This window comes from Myotis myotis, unplaced genomic scaffold, assembly GCF_014108235.1.
Source record: "Myotis myotis isolate mMyoMyo1 unplaced genomic scaffold, mMyoMyo1.p scaffold_m19_p_1, whole genome shotgun sequence".
Lineage (NCBI taxonomy): Eukaryota > Metazoa > Chordata > Mammalia > Chiroptera > Vespertilionidae > Myotis > Myotis myotis.
In genome coordinates, this window is record NW_023416313.1 from 68,452,905 (window position 1) to 68,472,891 (window position 19,987).

At 41.5% G+C, this 19,987-nt stretch overlaps 1 protein-coding gene across 1 annotated transcript in view; it reads right to left on the minus strand.

Annotated features, from left to right (window-relative positions):
* The window catches only part of EIF4E (eukaryotic translation initiation factor 4E), a 46,922-nt gene that overhangs the window by 14,753 nt on the left and 12,182 nt on the right, over window positions 1-19,987 (minus strand). The window contains exon 2 of the mRNA XM_036340252.1: window positions 38-144. Coding sequence (XP_036196145.1) covers window positions 38-144 — 107 coding nt within the window. The remainder of the gene's footprint in view (window positions 1-37; window positions 145-19,987) is intronic.

Consider the following 19,987-nt stretch of genomic DNA (forward strand, 5'->3'; position numbering starts at 1 on the left):
TTGCTGCCTGAAGTCAGAAAACTGTCAGAAAACTTACCTGTTCTGTAAAGGATGTTTAATATAGTGTTCTGGGTTAGCAACCTCCTGATTAGATTCTGTTTTCTCTTCTTCTGTAGGCGGGGGATTAGGAGTAGGGGTGGTTTCCTAGTGGAAAATAATAAAACAGTATTTAAAATTTCTTAAGACATCTAAGACAGCAACACTCTAAATAAACTTAACCAATAGTGCCAATATTATCTTTTAAAGAAAACATTACAGAAACACTTCATAAAACAGATCAACCTCTAAGGAAAAAGCTCAAAACCCTCCATTCTAGCATATCTTCATTAACAGAAAACAGTTTCTCAAATTAAAAAGCATAACAATAATACTATATATGGTTATCTTCCACTTACACAGTTTAATATCAGAAAGATTGTTAGAAACCATACAACAAATCAGCTAACTTTCATAACATTACATTACATTAAACTACTGTATATGAAAGTGAGGAGTAAGGAAAATACAACTAAAGTGTGGAGAATATAACTATATTACAAAGAAAAGTTTTCAAAAAATTATTAAGCAATACTACACATGAAGGACCTAGCCTTCATATCATATTGTTATGACATATGGAAACTTAAAAGTTCTGCAACTTCTGTCTTTTCCAATTGGACCTATGCAAAAAAAGCTAGACATTGGCTTGTACTTGCATCTTTTTCTATGTTAGACATAATTAATACTGTCATCTAATATCAGAAAAGAAAGGAGCCTGGAGATAACAGATGTTCTCCACACTGCTCCATGTAACACTTCATCCTATTATAAATTTGTGTCAACAAAACAGCCAAGGAAAGTCACTGGAAGCTGATACAATAAAGGGGGAGTAGAGGGGGCACACTACAACAACCATTTGGTTATCAGATTTAAACTGAAGAAGCAAAACAATATAGGTCCACAGTGTCGAGTTCATGCAAATCAGAGATGCATCATCTAAAAGATCTGTGCAGATAGGCAATAAGTACATATTTTACAAAATACATTTTTCTTAACCAAAATGACCTGCCCAGGAACTACTTTCTACTAGCCTAAAGACACTCATAGCAGAGACTATGTCTTGATTTTGCTCACAATTGTAATGCCAATGATCACAGTGCTACACCCAAGAACTTGATTGACTTTTTTTTAATCCTCACCTGAGGATATGTTCTTTCATTGATTCTAGAGAGAGAAAGGGAGAAAGGGAGAGGGAGAGAGAGAAAACATTGATTGGTTGCCTCCCATACACACACCGACCAGGGACCAAACCCACAACCTGGGTATGTGTCCTGACCAGAAATCAAACCCGTGACCCTTCAGTGCAGGGGACATTGTTCAACCAACTGAGCCACACTGGCCAGAGCCCATCTGTTTCTTACCATCTATTCTTTCCTCCTCCCTCTCTGTGTTTGTTTGAATCTTTTCTTTTGGCCTATCTTTGACTTCACCAATTCTACATTCTGCTGAGTTCAGTCTGTTCTTACTCATTCAATGAGCTCTTAAGATGGGATGCAAAATACTAAAGTAATCTCTGAAAATACTCCTTCACATGGCATACACCAAATCTAGTAAGATTTGGAAATTATGACAAATTGCTTATGAAAATTTTAATATTAAAAACTATATAAAAGGGCATAATTCCTCAGTATAAATTTTCTTTTAAGTCATATTTTGTAATGATTAGATCTAGTTATTTCAACAACCCATTATTTTGTTTTTTAATACTTTTATTTCAGAGAGGAAGAGAGAGAGAAAGAAACATAATGATGAGGGCGAATCACTGATTAACTGCCTCTTGCACACCCCCCTCTCGCCCACAACCTGGGCATGTACCCTGAATGGGAATTGAACCATGACCTCCTGGTTCATAGGTCGACACTCAACCACTGAACCACACCGGCTTGGCCAAATACATTTTTGACTCAAAAGAGAATCTGCACTTGAAACACATTGTATAACACATTTCAGATGGGTAAAGTCATGAGATGGTGCAGTGTGTTTATCCAGATGGTAAAGCACCAGTAAGACTGAAATCAGACAAAGCTAGAATGGTAGGCGAGAGTAAGATTGTAAAAGGCCTCAAAGATCAGGCTGAAAGTGTACCTTTCATCTTGTGAGCAACAGAAGCCAATAACTGACAAGTCAAAGTGGTTAAATACAGATGATAAAAAAAAAAAAAAAAGACAACCAGTTTGAATGCAAAATGTTAAACCTGGTTTTGGATTTGCTGAGCTTATGAGATTCAAATAAAAATTGTACAGTATTATAATTTAGTGGTCTTGGGGTTCAGTAGCTGTCATAGCAATAGAAGATAGCTAAAGGGGAAGAAAAATGTTGAGCAAGGGTAGGACAATCAGTTTAACAATCAGTTGCAAAGAATCTCAGGAGATTTTTACATTCTGCAAAAATCAGCACATGTATTAGGCATATTAACCTTGTGGGACAATCCTAATATCAAAAAGCTAGACAGTTTCCAAATTTAGGATAATTTACATAGGTTTGTTTTTAAAACACCAGACTAAAGTTTAGATTCTTCTTCTCACCATGTTCAAATTTACATGGATTAAATTCCAAAACCATGGTGTGTTGTTCTTCCATGGTTATGAACATTCAATTTCTCTCCAACCCTCAACCCACACACTTTTCCAGAAATAATGAGCCTTCCCCTCAGGACACCCAATTTGTGTCCTCTATTACTTCACTAAACAAATATATTTACTAAGAACTAAGAACTTTCAGGACCTTTTTCTGGAGATTAGGACATCACCTAAGCCTTAATTTGAAGTATGCAAAAATAAATTGTTCTCCTGACACTAATAAAGGTTTGAAGCAGTAGCTCAAAGTGTGGTCCACAGATTTCTGCTGGTTATATTTGTACTAAAGGCCCAGTGCATGAATTCGTGCACAGGTGGGGTCCCTCAGCCTGGCCGACAATCGAAGCCTATCTGGGGGCCGGCCAGCTGGGGGGCGGGGGGGACCCGGGAGGTTGGCCTGCCGCCCCCGATCAGGGCCATCGGAGGAGGGGCCAGCAGGCCAACCTCCTGCGGTCCCACTCCCTTGCCAGCCAGACGGCCCAATTGGGACAAATGGGGGGCGGGCGGGGTGGCCGGGGGGAAGAGCCATGGGAGGTTGGCTTGGCTCTGGGAGCGCACTGACGCTCCTGCATTGAGCGACTGCCCCCTAGTGGTCAGTGCACGTCATAGCGACTGGTCAACCGGTCATTCAGCAGTAATGGTCACTTAGGCTTTTATATCTATAGATAGCCAGATTAAGTATAGAAGTAGGAAGTAAACATCTAGAAAGCTTTCTAGTCGTTTGACAGTACCTTTATGTCTGTAGAAACCAATAATGTTAAATTCAGCCTTATACTATACCTGCAGTTTTTCATCTCTATCCTATTTTAGAGAAACATTAGATTGGAAATAGTTTTTAAAATAAATAATTTTCTACTGAAGTATAAGAAACACTGGTTTAGATCACAGACTGTAAGTAGCACTGGATTAGATCACATACTCTTTAGTACCCAGGTTGGAATCCCAGCTCTGCCATTCACAGTTGTATAATTTTGGGCAAGTTCAACATCACAGCACCAAATAATGTATAACAATACTACTGGTAACCCATGTCCAATATCACTTTCTTATATTCCCCCTTCCTTGAATCACTATTTTTTTGGTTGGTTGGAAAGACCACGGGGGTATTAATAAAAATGTCCATACTGCAAAAGACAGCTGCAGTTACAAACCCACCATTTCAGTAAACTGAAGGCACGATACATTAAAAATATAAAATAAGGAGCAGATGGTGGCATAGGTAAACACCGAAGTTTGCTGCCTCAAACAACCACTTCAAAAATACAACTCAAAGATGGAACGACATCATCCAGAACCACAGGAAGGCTGGCTGAGTGGAAATTCTACAACTAGAAGGAAAGAGAAAAGCATACCGACACACAGAGGAGGCGCAGTGTGGAAGTAAAATACTAAGGTGCAGAGGTGCACACGGAGCGGGCTGGCGGCTGAGGGCGCGGTTGTCGTTTTCAATCAGGAGAGAGTCTCAGGCTCTGAGCTCCAGTTCCGGGTGAGTCTCTGGGGACCCAGACTCATACGGGAGAAGGGGGACTGTCTGGCATTGGTCGGAACTCGAGGGCAGCTTTCTCTCGGAGGGGCTTGCAGCGATTACCAGGACATTGAGAAGCAGAGCCTCTGAGAGCAGCCATAACTGCTAGCCCCGCCGTGTTGATCCCGTGGGACCCACCCTGCCCAAGCCCTGCAGGGAGGCTTTTGCTGGATAGCCTAAGGCAGAGGCTAGATTAGCACCTCCCTAGAGATCCAGGAGCCAAGGTACCCAGAGGTCAGAGTGGGACCATCCAGTTTGCAGCTCCGTGGAACCATAAAGGACACACTCAGGGGGCAGACTCAGTGATCACCAAAGCCCCATTGAAGCAAATCTTGGCCCGGAGGGGTATTTCCAGCACAAAAGTTCTCCCACTGCAGACAGATGATTCTCACAGCCAATTAGCCTGGAGGTCAATTCCTCCCAGTGATACCAACAACAATCAAGGCTTAACTACAACAAGACTGTGCACAAAGACCACAAGGGGGTGCACCAAGAGTGTCCACTGGGCCCTAGTGGACACTTAGCACAGAAAACCACTTTATCAACACAGGGAAGCATAAAAAATGCGGAGACAAAGAAACAGGACACAAATGACAGAAATGGAAGAAAGCAAACGACTGGATATAGAGTTCAAAACCACACTTTTTAGGTTTTTCAAGAATTTTCTAGAAACTTCCGATAAACTTAATGAGACCTACAAGAAATCTAATGAGCCCCTCGAGGTTGTGATAAAAGACCAACTAGAACTTAAGCATACACTGACTGAAATAAAGAATATTATACAGACTCCCAACAGCAGACCAGAGGAGCGCAAGAATCAAGTCAAAGATTTAAAATGCGAAGAAGCAAAAAACACCCAACCAGAAAAGCAAAATGAAAAAAGAATCCAAAAATACGAAGATAGTGTAAGGAGCCCCTGGGACAGCTTCAAGTGTACCAACATCCGAATTATAGGGGTGCCAGAAGAAGAGAGAGAGCAAGATGTTGAAAACCTATTTGAAGAAATAATGACAGAAAACTTCCCCTACCTGGTGAAAGAAATAGACTTACAAGTCCAGGAAGTGCAGAGAACCCCAAACAAAAGGAATCCAAAGAGAACCACACCAAGACACATCACAATTAAAATGCCAAGAGCAAAAGACAAAGAGAGAATCTTAAAAGCAGCAAGAGAAAGAAAGGCAGTTACCTACAAGGGAATACCCATACGACTGTCAGCTGATTTCTCAACAGAAACTTTGCAGGCCAGAAGGGAGTGGCAAGAAATATTCAAAGTGATGAATACCAAGAACCTACAACCAAGATTACTTTATCCAGCAAAGCTATCATTCAGAATTGAAGGTCACATAAAGAGCTTCACTGATAAGAAAAAGCTAAAGGAGTTCATCACCACCAAACCAGTATTATATGAAATGCTGAAAGGTATTCTTTAAGAAGAGGAAGAAGAAAAAGGTAAAGATAAAAATTATGAACAACAAATACATATCTATCAACAAGTGAATCTAAAAATCAAGTGAATAAAAAATCTGATGAACAGAATAAACTGGTGAATATAGTAGAATCAGCGGCATAGAAAGGGAGTGGACTGACAATTCTTGGGGGGGAAAGGGGTGAGGGGGATGTGGGAAGAGACTGGACAAAAATCGTACACCTATGGATGAGGACAGTGGGTGGGAAGTGAGGGAGGAGGGTGGGGTGGGAACTGGGTGGAGGGGAGTTATGGGGGAATAAAAGAGGAACAAATGTAATAATCTGAACAATAAAGATTTAACTAATCAAAAAAAAAAAGAAAGAAAATGAGAATAACAATTAGCCTCCAGGCAGAAGCAATGGCCCCATTCTGTTGGAAAAACTCTTGCCACACCTGTGGAAAATTGCCTGAGAGGTACTCAAGGCAATCCAATTAGTCTACAGCAAGCAGCCGTGGGCCAGATCCGGCCAGTTTGAAATGAATAAAACTAAAAAAAAAAAAAAAAAAAAAAAAAAAAAAAAGACCGTACCCTTTTATGTAATGATGTTTACTTTGAATTTATATTAGTTCACACAAACACTCTATCCATGCTTTTGTTCTGGCCCTCCGGTCCAATTTAAGAACCCATTGTGGCCCTCGAGTCAAAAAGTTTGCCCACCCCTGGTCTACAGGCAGAGGCAGTCTCTGGAGGCTATGAGTCTTTGCCTGATCTAATTAGTCAGAAACAGCATTGACACTGTCCTGCAGTAGAGACTGAGAGGCATAGCAGATCTACCTAATACACAGTCACAAACCCAAACAGGCAGCCAAAATGAGAACACAAAAGAAAAACAAAAATGAAAGCACTAGAGAATTCTCCAGAAAAGATAAATGAAATAAGAGATAAGAAATTTATCTCATACAGAGTTCAGAATAATGATAAAGATGATCAACAGCATGCGAAAAGATATAGTAACTATGAAAACGGAAATAAAGAATGACATAGCACAAATGAAGAACACATTGGAAGGAATACAAAGCAGATTAGGGGAAGTTGAGGATCGAATCAGTGAATTAGAGGACAGGGTAGAAAAAAAATCAATCAGGGAACCGAAAAGGAAAAAAAAACATTAAGAGACAGAAGGACAGGTTAAGGGAGCTGTGGGACAACATAACAATATTGGCATAGATGTGCCAGAATAGGCAGAAAGGGAGAAAGGAATAGCAGAAATAATGGCAGAAAACTTACCTAATCTGGTGAAGGAAAAAGTTACACAAATTCAGAAGGCACAGAGAGTCCTGAGCAAACAGGCCCATGCCCAGACACATCCTAATCAAAATGTCAAAAATTAAAGACAAAGAAAGAATCCTAAAGGCAGCAAGAGAAAAGCAAATTGTTACCTTCAAAGGAGCTCTCATAAGGCTGTCATCTGATTTCTTATCAGAAATTCTACAAGCAAGGATCTGAAACCAAGATTACTATATCCAGCAAAGCTATCATTCAAAATAGTCAAATAAAGAGTTTCCCATCCAAAAAAAAAAAAAAAAAAAAAAAAAAAAAAGCTAAAGGAGTACATCACCACCAAGCAAGCATGATAAGAAATACTAAAGGGAATGCTATAATGAGAAGAAGAAATAGAGGGAGAAACTTAGGCATAGAGAATTAAAATGGCAGTAAATAAGTACCTATCAATAACCTTAAATGTAAATGGATTAAATGCTCAAAGAAAAAGACATAGGGTAGTTGAATGGATACAAAAACATGACCCAACTATATGCTGTCTGTAAGAAACCCACCTCAGAACAAAAGACTGACACAAAGATGGGAGCAAAAGATGAGAAAAATTTTTCCATGCAAATGGAAAAGGAAAAAAAAGCTGGTGCAGCAATACTCATATCTGACAAAATAGACTTCAAAATGAAGGTCATCACAAGAGACAACAAAGATCACTACATAATACTAAAGGGATAGATCCAACAAGAGGCTATAATCCTAGTAAACAAATATGCACCCAATATAGGAGCACCTAAATATATAAAAAAAACTTCTAGAGGACTTTAAAGGAGAGAAGGACAATATAGTCATAGTAGGAGACTTTAACATCCCACTGACTTCACTGGCTAGATCTTCCAGACAAAAATTAACAAGAAAACAGTGACTCTGAAGAACACACTGGATCACATGGATTTAATTGACATTTATAGAAAATTTCACCCCAAAGCTGAGGAATATACATTCTACTCAAGTGCACATGGTCTTTCACAAAGACAGGCCACATATTAGGACACAAAACAAGTCTCTACAAGTTCAAGAAGATTGAAATCATATCAAGCATCTTCTCAGATCACAGTGAAATGAAATTAAAAATCAACTATAGTTTAAAAAAAAAAGAAAGAAAGAAAAAACATTCGAACACATGGAGGCTAAATAGCAAGTTATTAAACAACTAGAGGCCCAGTGCACGAATCCGTGCACCTTGAAAGGAACTGTGGGCTGCGAGGCGGTGGTGGGCACAGGGGTGGGTCTTGGCTTTTTTGTACACCAATAATGAATTCTCAGAAAGAGAAGCTAAACAAACAATCCCATTTACCATTACAACAAAAATATTAAGATACTTAGTAATAAACTTAACCAGGAGGTTAAAAGACTTGTACTCGGAAAACTACAGGTCTTTGAAAAAAGAGATAAAGGAAGATATAAACAAGTGGACGAATATACTGTGTTCATGAATGGGTAGACTTAACATCATTAAAATGTCCATACTACCCAAGTCAATCTACAGATTCAATGCAATCCCTATTAAAATGCAATCTTAAGAAGAACAAAGTTGGAGGAATCACAATACCAGATATCAAGCTACTACAAAGCCACCATAATCAAAACAGCCTGTTACTGGCACAAGACATATAGACCAATGAAACAAAACAGAGACCCCAGAAATCGACCTAAGCAACTATGCTCAATTAATATTTGACAAAGAAGGCAAGAGCATACAATGGAGTCAAGACAGTCTCTTCAATAAATGATGTTGGGGAAATTGGACAGAAACATGCAAAAAAATGAAACTAGACCAACTTGTACCATACACAAGAATAAACTCAAAAAATGGATAAAAGACTTAAATGTAAGTAACAAAACCTTAAAAATATAGAAAAAAAACCATAGGCAGCAAAATCTCAGACATCTCTCGTAGCAATATGTTTACAGATACATCTCCTTGGGCAAAGGAAACTAAGGAGAAAATTAAAAATGGGACATCAAAATAATAAAGCTTCTGCACAGCAAAAGAAACTATCAACAAAATGAAAAGGGAGCCCACTGTATAGAAGAAATATTTGGCAACTATACATCTAATAAAGGGTTAGTATCCAAAATATATAAGAAACTCATACAACTTAATAAAAGGAAGACAAACAATTCAATTAAAAAATGGACAAATGCCAAAACCGGTTTGGCTCAGTGGATAGAGCGTTGGCCTGCGTACTGAAAGGTCCCAGGTTTGATTCCGGTCAAGTGCATGTACCTTGGTTGTGGGCACATCCCCAATAGGAGATGTGCAGGAGGCAGCTGATCGATGTTTCTCTCTCATCAATGTTTCTAACTCTCTATCTCTCTCCCTTCCTCTATGTAAAAAAAATCAATAAAATATATTTTAAAAAAAGAAAAGAAAAAAAATGGGCAAAGGACCTAAATAGACACTTCTCCAAAATGGACATACAAATGGCCAAGAGACATATGAAAAATGCTCAAAGTCACTGATCATCATAGAGATGTAAATTGAAAAGACAATGAGATCACCTCACCTGTCAAAATGACTACCATCAACAAATCAACAAATGACCAGTGCTGGTGAAGATGTGAAGAAAAGGGAACCCTAGTACACGGCTGATGGGAATGCAGACCGGTACAGCCATTATGGAAAACAGTATGGAGTTTACTCAAAAAATTAAATATGGAACTGCCATTTGACCCAGCAATACCACTTCTAGGAATATATCCTAAGAAACCCAAAACACCCATCAGAAAGAATGTATGAGCTTCTTGGTTCATTAGCAGCACAATTTACAATAGCTAAGATCTGGAAATAGTCCAAGTACCCATCAGTAGACAAGTAGATTTAAAAAAAGCTGTGGTAGTCATCCTATATAATAAGAGAGGGATATGCTAATTAGCCCAGGTATACTAATTAATTATGACAGGATATGCCAATTAGTCACAATTGGTATGCAAATTGACCATCACTCCGACACTGAGAGGGATATGCTAATTAGCACTGATATGCTAATTAGTCACAACCAGTATGCAAACTGACCATCACTCAAACACACAAGATGGCCGCCCCCATGTGGACACAAGATGGCCAGCAGGGGAGGGCAGTTGGGGGGGGACCAGGCCTGCAGGGGAGGACAGTTAGGGGAGACTAGGCCAGCAGGGGAGGGCTGTTGGGGGCAACCGGCCCTGCAGGGGAGGGCACTTTGGGGGGGACCAAGCCTGCAGGGCAGGGCAGTTAGGGATGACAGGGCCGCCAGGGGAGGGTAGTTAGGGGTGACCTTTGGGGGGCAGGGCCAGCCAGCCCACCACCCACAGCCCCTCCCCATGGCCGGCCCCATCCTCGATCAGCTCCCACCAACCCGATTGCCCATGTTTCCTCCCCCAAGCCAGCTCCGCCCCCAATCGCCCCCCCCCCTACCAATCAGGAGTGGGGCTGGCTGGACAACCTCCCACAGCCCCTCCCCCGGCCACTGACTCCCAATGGGCTGCCCCACCCTATTCGGGGGCCAAGCAGCCAGCCCACCACCCACAGCCCCTCCCCATAGCTGTGCCCACCCCCAATGGGGGTGGGGCCCACTGGCCAATCACCCTTGGCCCTTCCCTTTAGCCCACACGACCCTGGGCACTGATCGGGGCCTGATGAGGGCCGGGCCGGCCAACCTCCTGCCATCTCTTCTTCCTGACAGGCCCGCACCAGTTGGGGCTGGGCTGTCCCCCCTCCCCACCACACAAATTTGTACACTGGGCCTCTAGTAGTAGATTAAAAATGGTGGCGGAGTAGGAGGATACTACACAGACATGCTCCCAGGAACAAGCTGGAAATACAGAAAGGCTTCCTGAATAATCAATGGAAAACTCACAGGAGAGAACCCTGATACCCAAGGACTGAAGATGGAGACCGCATAGAGACTGGTAGGAGGGGCAGAGGCACCAAAGGGCTGGCCGGGCACCCACAGACAACAACTGAAGTCCCAGAGAGATATCTCAGCTGTGGGGGGTGCCACTGAGAACTCTGGGATCTAATCCCGAAGCTGGGCTCCCCAGCAGAGAGCATCAAACTGAGGAGGGTACCCACATAACAACTAGCTGTGAAAAGCAGTGGGGTGCTGTCAGCCAGGGAGTGGCAGCTGAAAGTTAGGGCACCCTCTTAAAGGGCCAATGCACAAAAATTCCCTGTGGAGCCACCCACCTTGTGCTCTGGCAGAGAGAGAGTGAAGTGGACTGGAGCTGTGAGAGCAGAACACAGGACTGGGGTCTCAGGGATATAGCTCAGAAGGCAGACACCCCAAGTTTCCTGGGCTGAGTCATTCCCTCATGCAGCAGAGGACATCTTTCCCACACAGACATCTGCCTTGCCTGGGGAGAAGACAGTGGACACACCCTATTGGAAAAAACCTTGCCCTGAGGGCACTTGAGAGATTAAAGTAACAATTAGCTTCCAGGCAGAAGCAACTGCCCCACCCTGTTGAAAAAACACTCGCCACACCTGAGGATGATTGCCTGGGTGCAATTCAAGTTGGAATCCTATTAGTCTGTAGGCAGAGGCAGTCTCTGGAGGCGTTGAGTCTTTGCCTGATCCAATTAGTCAGAAACAGCCTTTAACACTGTCTTGCACTAGAGATGGAGAGGTATAGAGGATCTACCTAAAACATAGTCACAAACCCAAACGGACAACCAAAATGAGAAAACAAAGAAACAACCCTCAAATGAAAAAACTAAAGAATTCTCCAGAAGAAGAGATAAATGAAGCAGAAATAAGAAATTTATCTCAAACAGAGTTCAGACTAATGATGGTAAAAATGTTCAACAGTATGAAAAAAGATACAGTAACTATGAAAAAAGAACAGTCTGAGATAAAGAATGACATAACACAAATAAAGAACACATTGTAAGGAATACACAGCAGATTAGGGGAAGCTGAGGATAGAATCAGTGAATTAGAAGACAGAGTTGAAAATATCACTCAATTAGAGAACCAAAAAGAAAAAAACAATTAAAAAACAGGAGGACAGCTTAAGGGAGCTGTGGGACAATGTGAAACATAACAATATTAGGATAGCAGGTGTGCCAGAAGAGGCAGAAAGGGAGAAAGGAATAGAGAAGGTGTTTGAAGAAATAATGGTAGAAAACGTCCCTAACCTGGTAAAGGAAAAAGTCACACATGTTCAGAAGGCACAGAGAAGCCCAAACAAGAAGAACCCAAACAGACCACACCCAGACACATCATAATAAAAATGCCAAAACTTAAAGACAAAGAGAGAATCTTAAAGGCAGCAAGAGAAAACTATTACCTACAAAGGAGTTCCCATAAGGCTGACACCTAATTTCTCATCAGAAACTCTACAGGCCAGAAGGGAATGGCATGAAGTACTCAAGAAAAACAAGGATCTGAGTCCAAGATTACTATATCCAGCAAGGTTATCATTCAAAATAGAAGGTCAAATAAAGAGCTTCCCAGACAAAAAAAGGCTAAAGGAGTTCATCACCACCAAGCCAGCATTACAAGAAATGCTAAAGGGACTGCTGTAAGGGATTGCTGAGAAGAAGAAACAGAGAAACCTAGCCATACAGAATTAAAATGGTTATAAATAAATATCTCTCAATAACCTGAAATGTAAATGGATTAAATGCTCCAATCAAAAGGTGTAGGGTAGCTGAACGGATACAAAAATATGACCCAACTATATGCTGTCTACAAGAAACCCACCTCAAAACGAAAGACACACACAGGATCAAAGTGAAGGGATGGGAAAATATTTTCCATGTAAATGGAAAAAAAATAAAAGCTGGAGTAGCAATACTCATATCTGACAAAACAGACTTTAAAAGCATCATGCTGCCATAATCCAGTGGTTGGCAAACTAATTAGTCAACAGAGTCAAATATCAATAGTACAAAGATTGAAATATCTTTTGAGAGCCAAATTTTTTATAAACTATATAGGTAGGTACATTGTTATTAACTTAATTAGGGTAATCCTAAGGCTTAGGAAGAGCCACACTCAAGGGGCCAAAGAGCCGCATGTGGCTCGCGAGCTGCAGTTTGCTGACCACGGCCCTAACCGGTTTTGCTCAGTGGATAGAGCTTTGGCCTGTGGACTCAAGGGTCCCAGGTTTGATTCTGGTCAAAGGCATGTACCTTGGTTGCAGGCACATACCCGTAGGGAGTATGCAGGAGGCAGCTGATCGATGTTTCTCTCTATCCCTCTCCATTCCTCTCTGTAAAAAAATCAATAAAATAGCCGAAACCGGTTTGGCTCAGTGGATAGAGCGTCGGCCTGCGGACTGAAAGGTCCCAGGTTCGATTCCGGTCAAGGGCATGTACCTGGGTTGCGGGCATATCCCCAGTAGGAGATGTGCAGGAGGCAGCTGATCGATGTTTCTCTCTCATCGATGTTTCTAACTCTCTATCTCTCTCTCTTCCTCTCTGTAAAAAATCAATAAAAAATATTAAAAAAAAAAAATCAATAAAATATATTTAAAAAAAAAAAAAAGAGCATCATGCTAACCAAAATAACCCTGTCGGAGAAAGATAAATACCATATGATCTCACTCATTTGTGGAATATAATGAACATAAACTGATGAACAAAAATAGAGCCAGATGGGGGAAAAATATACTAGAATATAAGTAATCCTGTTATTTGCAGATTTTTAATATCTCCTACAACTTTTGTGATATACTATGTTAGCACAGTTTTGGTAATATTATACTTAAAATTCTTTCATTCTTGAAATATGTTTATTGCATGTAATATTACTATATGTAAGATCATTTTTCATGAATAATTGGTGTTTATTGCATGTAACATTATATTTAAGATCATTTTTCTTAAAAAAACAAACAAACCCAAAAAACACAAAGTCCCAATTTAGTTATGCAAATGTTGTCCTTGAAAAGATCAAGGGTAAATCCCTGCAAAATCACTTGCTCATCTAGGTCAATAAATTGCTTTCACCTTTTTGCACTGCTGGTCTGAACCACAATGGGACATGTTCATAAAACAAAAAGGCACTAACAAGGGCTATGTCTACAGCTTTAATAGAAGAGGAGAGGTAAATGACTCAATATGGCCTTGGTGACATTATGAGCATTCACCAAACTCCTTTGTGGGTTGTCTCCTAGTTTCAAGAATTGTTCTCCCATGAGAAAGAAGCGCATTTCTTAGAAAATAAACTCTCAGGCTTGCCTTGGTAAGAAAAAAAAAGCTGTGGTAGTAAAAAAAAAAAGAATCTCTTACTCTTTGAGACAGCATGCTAAGTGAAATAAGTCAGTCAGAGAAGGACAAGTATCACATGATGTCACTCATGTGGAATCTAAGTAACAAAATAAACTAATGAACAAAGTGGATCCAGAGACATGAAAACATGGAACACAGTATGGAATCTAAGGGGAGAGGCAGTGGGTGGGAAGTAATCAACCAAAGGCCTTGTATGCATATATACATAACCCATGGACACAGACAATAGGGTGGTAAAGGCCTGGGGGGAGGAGAAGCTAGGCAGGCTAGAGAGGGGGTCAATGAGCAAAAAGAAGGGACATATTTAATACTTTCAACAATAAAGACATTTTAAAATAAATCATTAAAAATAAAAATATTGTAAAATGCAACATGTAGATGTTTAATCTACTAGGTAACACTAATCTAATTAGGTAGTAATGACTAACACTAGACTTTTGTGAACATAGTTGCTTAAATTTGTTGCACTATAGATAAAAACTGACATTTTTAGATAGACAGCAAGCTATCTAAACCACATTTTACTAGCATATAAAAAATCTCTACAAGCCACACTTGAGTTTCTGATCTTGAACAATTTTAAACTTGAGCCCTGGCCAGTCTGGATAAGTGCTTAATTAGAGCATCGGCCCTCGGACTGAAGGATCAAGGGTTCAATTCCCATCAAGGGCACATATCTCAGTTGCAGGCTCAATCCCCAGTGCAGGTCGGGATGCATTTGGAAGGCAACCAATCAATGTGTCTCTCTCACATCTATGTTTCTCTCTCTCCATCTCTCCTTTCCCTTCCCCTCTCTAAAAAGAAAAAAGAAATATCAATGGAAAAATATCCTCGGGCTAGGATTAACAAAACAAATCAAACTTGAATGCACATATCCTTAACTTTTAACTACTATAAAAACTTGTAGGCATCTTATTATATTTAAAACTAGAGGCCCAGTGAACAAAAATTTGTGCACTCGGGGGGAAGGGGGGGGTCCCTCAGCCCGGCCTGTGCCTTCTCGCAGTCTGGGACCCCTCAGGGGATGACCACCTGCTGGCTTAGGCCTGCTCCCCGGAGGATTGGGCCTTAGGGATGGCAATCAGACATCCCTCTGGCAGCCCGGCAGCCCTCAGGGGATGTCCACTTGCCAGCGGGGAGCAGACCTAAACTGCAGTCGGACATTCTCAGCGCTGCTGAAGAGGCAGGAGAGACTCCCACCACCACCGCTGTACTGGCAGCCATCAGCCTGGCTTGTGGCTGAGCAGAGCTCCTCCCATGTGAGAGTGCCCTGACCACCAGAGGGCAGCTCCTGCATTGAGCATCTGCCCCCTGGTGGTCAGTGTGTGTCATAGTGGCCAGTCATTCCCAGTCCTTCTGCTGTTGGGGTCAGTTTGCATATTACCCTTTTACTATATAGGATAGAGGCCTGGTGCAGGGCTGGGGGCCGGCTGGTTTGCCCTGAAGGGTGTCCCGGATCAGGGTGCCTGGCCAGCCTGGATGAGGGGATGATGGCTGTTTGCAGCTGGTCACACCCCCTTCAGGGTGAGGGTCCCCAATGGGGTGCCTGGCCAGTCTGGGTGAGGGGCTGAGGGCCATTTTCAGGCTGGCGGGTGACTGAAGCTCCCAACCTCTTCTTTTTTTCTCCTTTTTTTCTTTTTTTATTCTGGGATTTATTTACCTTCTATGGCTGTCACTGGAACTGAGAGCTGGCTTTAGCTCTGAAGCTCCGCTCCAGCTCTGAGACCTCAGCTGCTGAAATCAGGTATCTGGGTTTGTTTGGCAACTATAATTGAAACACTGTTGCAGCTCCAGCTCCGAGGCCCAGGTGGCTGAAAGCAGGTTTCTGGGGTTTGTTTAGCTTCTATAATTGCAACATTGTTTCTTAGAGTGCAACTCAGAGGCCGGCAGCAGCAGGCAGGGAACCCTGGCTTCCTCCATCACTGGAGCAAGCTAGCCTCCTGTTCGCTTCAGCTGCCTGGCTGCCAGCCACCATCTTGGTTGGCAGTTAATTTGCATATCACCCTGATTAGCCAATGGGAAGCGTGTCGGAGGTACGGTTAATTACCATGTTTGTCTATTATTAGATAGGCTAAACTAACTGTCAAGGTAGCACTAATATCTCAAAAACCAAGTTACTCTGCACAGCTATATAGCTTAGGACAAAATTATAAATTCAGAGTGTGATAATAGAGATCTAAGAAATAAATATGTGATGCTCTAGAACAGCGGTTCTCAACCTGTGGGTTGCGACCCCTTTGGCGGTCGAACGACCCTTTCACAGGGGTCACCTAAGACCATCCTGCATATCAGATATTTACGATTCATAATAGTAGCAACATTACAGTTATGGAGTAGCAAAGAAAATAATTTAATGGTTGGGTCACAACATGAGGAACTGTATTTAAAGGGCCAGAAGGTTGAGAACCACTGCTCTAGAATGATAACAAGTCTGAGAATAAAAATTAAATGTCAATCTGCTTAAACCAAAGGCTACCAGAAGACTCATGTAAAAGTAACTATGGAAGGGATGCTTTCAGTGTGGAAATATGACCCTGGCCATTGAGAGCTCACGTGAGTGGGGTGGGTGGGGCTGAAAAAGTCACTAAAAAAATAAGATAAAATGGCAGCCAGGGCTGTAGCATTGGAGCTGGAAGATGAGGACAGAGATGCTACCAACATTGGAGATTCTATAGAAAGGTATGGACTGGAAAAAAGAGCCACTTTTCTGAAAATGAGAAAGAAGCTGACAATGAACATAAGTTGAATACTATGACAATGAAAATACTGCAGAAGCTAGTGTTGAAACTAATGTGGGCAGGGCAGATGGCATAGCTAAAATCATTAACCAAAAACTCCTGCCCTGGCCAGTGCTGCTCAGTGGTTGCAGCATCAGTCCATGCACCAAAGGGTTGTGGGTTCAATTCCAGGTCAACGGCATGTACCTGGGCTGCAGGTTCAATCCCTGGCCTTGGTCGGGGTACATGCAGGAGGAAACCAAATGATGTGTCTCTCTCACATTGATGTGTGTCTCTCTCTGTCTCTTTCTCCCCTCTTCTCTCACTCCCTCCCATTCTCCCTAGAAAATCAATAGAAAAAAAATATCCTGGGGTGAGGATTAATAAAAAGCAAACAACAAAAACTCCTAAAAGTAAACCCACTATTCTGCTCAAAAACAAAGAGCTTGAAAAGGAAAAGAAAAGTTAAAGCAGAAGAGACTAGAAAAAAGAAAACAGCTTAATAAGAAGTAGGAATGGGAAATGATGTGCAGAGTCAAGGCAGATGTGAAAGACAAAAAAAAAAGAGTGGCATCTTCAAAGAATTGCAACAAGGGATAGTGTTGTATAATTATTTAACTGTTCATAAGCATCAAAAGAACATTGATGAGGTTAAAGAAACTGGCAGCTCCATTAGACAGCATGCTAAGTTGGTATCAACTGTTTTCAAGAAAGATTCCTTCAGTGTTCGAAGAGGGATGGACACAAGTACAAACGAGAAAAGTTCAACTGGAAAGAACTCAAAAGCCAAAAAGACTGACGTGAAAGAAGAGGGCCCACACTCACTGCTGGTGGGAATGTAAACTGGTAGAGCCACTATGGAAAACAGTATGGAAGCTCCTCAAAAAATAAAGAATAGAATTACCAGTCTGGGATATTTATAATGGACAGGCTATGCATGTGGGAGGGCAGGAGGCATACCATAAAACACCCTCTGCACCTTCCTCTCAATTTTGTAGTGAACCTAAACCTGTTCTAAAAAATAAAGTCTATTTAAAAGGAAAAGAAAAATGCACAAAGAAGGATACAGTAAGAAAAAAGAACCGCTGAAACCGGTTTGGCTCGGTGGATAGAGCGTCGGCCTGCGGACTGAAAGGTCCCGGGTTCGATTCCGGTCAGGGGCATGTACCTGGGTTGCGGGCACATCCCCAGTAGGAGATGTGCAGGAGGCAGCTGATCGATGATTCTCTCTCATCGATGTTTCTAACTCTCTATCTCTCTCTCCCTTCCTCTCTGTAAAAAATCAATAAAATATATTTAAAAAAAAAAAAAAAGAAAAAAAAAGAAAAAAGAACCTACAAACAGGTACACCAAAATATTACCATAGGACAGCTCGTTATTGAAATTACTGATATTTATTTTCCTCATGTCTATCTAAATGTTTCAAATTTGCTATAACAAAATTATACTGAATCCCAAATATATACCCGAGTATACTTCTGGACTGCTCACTCTATTCCAGTGATCTGACAGTCCCCACATGCATCGATATGACATGCTTATAAGTTATCTTTGTTCAGTAATGTTTTTTTCTCATTGTAGAAAAAGTTCCCCATTGCCCCTTTTCCTTTGGAGAAATTTTCTGCCAATTCTCATTTATTTATTCTTTCAAATAAACCTCACAATCATTTTATAAAGCAAGGGCTTGCAAACTTTTCTATAAAGGGCCAGAGAGTAAATATTTCAGGCTGGTGATCTTTCTATCATTATTCTTAGCTAGCAGGCTACACAAAAATAGCCCAAAGGTCAGTTTGTGGAATCCAGTATTAAGTGTAGTTCCCTACCTACCTGCAAAGATTTTGGCCTCTTGATTCAGCTTGTACTGAATTTAGATGTTCAAGAAAAATTAACATCTTTCCAATAATAAATCTTTTTCAAAAGTAAATTATGATTCTTCATTTATTAAAGTTCTCCACTGCATTCCTCAGTAGAGTTGTATAGCTTATATTTATGAACTAGAGGCCTGGTGCACAAAAATTCCTGCACTTGGGGGATCTCTCAGCCCACCCTGTGCCCTCTCACAGTCTGGGACCCCTTGGGGGATGTCCACCTGTTGGCTTAGGCCTGCTCCCTGGCCAAACATCCTTAGCGCTGCTGCAGAGGCAGGAGAAGCTCCCGCCACCACTGCTGCGCTGGCCAGCCATGAGCCGGCTTCCACGCCCCCTGTGGAAGCACACTGACCACCAGGGGGCAGCTCCTGCGTTCAGCATCTGCCCCCTGGTGGTCAGTGGCATAGCGACCGGCCGTGCCACCATTAGGGCCAATTTGCATATTACCCTTTTATTACACAGGAATAGGATAATGCAAATTACTTGTTAGATATACAATTCCTGTCCACTTGAAGGCACTGGCACTTGGGTGGGTACATGAATGATGCAAATTGCTTGCTTGATTTACTATTCCTAGTACTTTTTGCCTAGTTATAGAAAAAGCATATAACACTGTATTCTCTAATCAGAATGCAACAAGAAGTTACTTTTTAAATGTCATGGTAACTGTTCTTTATTTCTTTTCTATTCAGTAATGCAGTAACTGTAAGGTCCACAGAGAGCTGGGTTACCCACTTAAGAGTGCCTGGCATTGAAATGTTTGAATAAATGAGTGACTCTAATTTTGTTCCCTCACAAAATTTCACTGAAACTATAGTAAAGACATCTTTTTTAAGCCCACAACTATGGGGAGAGCAGCTCTAAGAGAGCTGGAATGTAGATGGAGGATAAGTGGTAACTAATCAATGTGCACAGTTAAATCCTTCAAGTCCAGCAGCTGACAGCACCTTTAGAAAGGGGTAGTGAAGGAAGGGTGTAATTAAAGAGAATTATATGAGAGTTGTTTGTGAAATAACTAGATTCCTGAATTCCCCTCCCCCTACTCCAAGTCACTAGGATTGCTGCCATATGGGTTCAAAAATAAAAAAATAAAAATGAGCGCCCTAACTGGTTTGGCTCAGTGGATAGAGCGTTGGCCTGTGGACTAAAGGGTCCCAGGTTCAATTCCGGTCAAGGGCATGTACCTTGGTTGCGGGCATATTCCCAGTAAGGAGTGTGCAGGAGGCAACTGATCGATGTTTCTCTCACATTGATGTTTCTAACTCTCTATCCCTCTCCCTTCCTCTCTGTAAAAATTCAATAA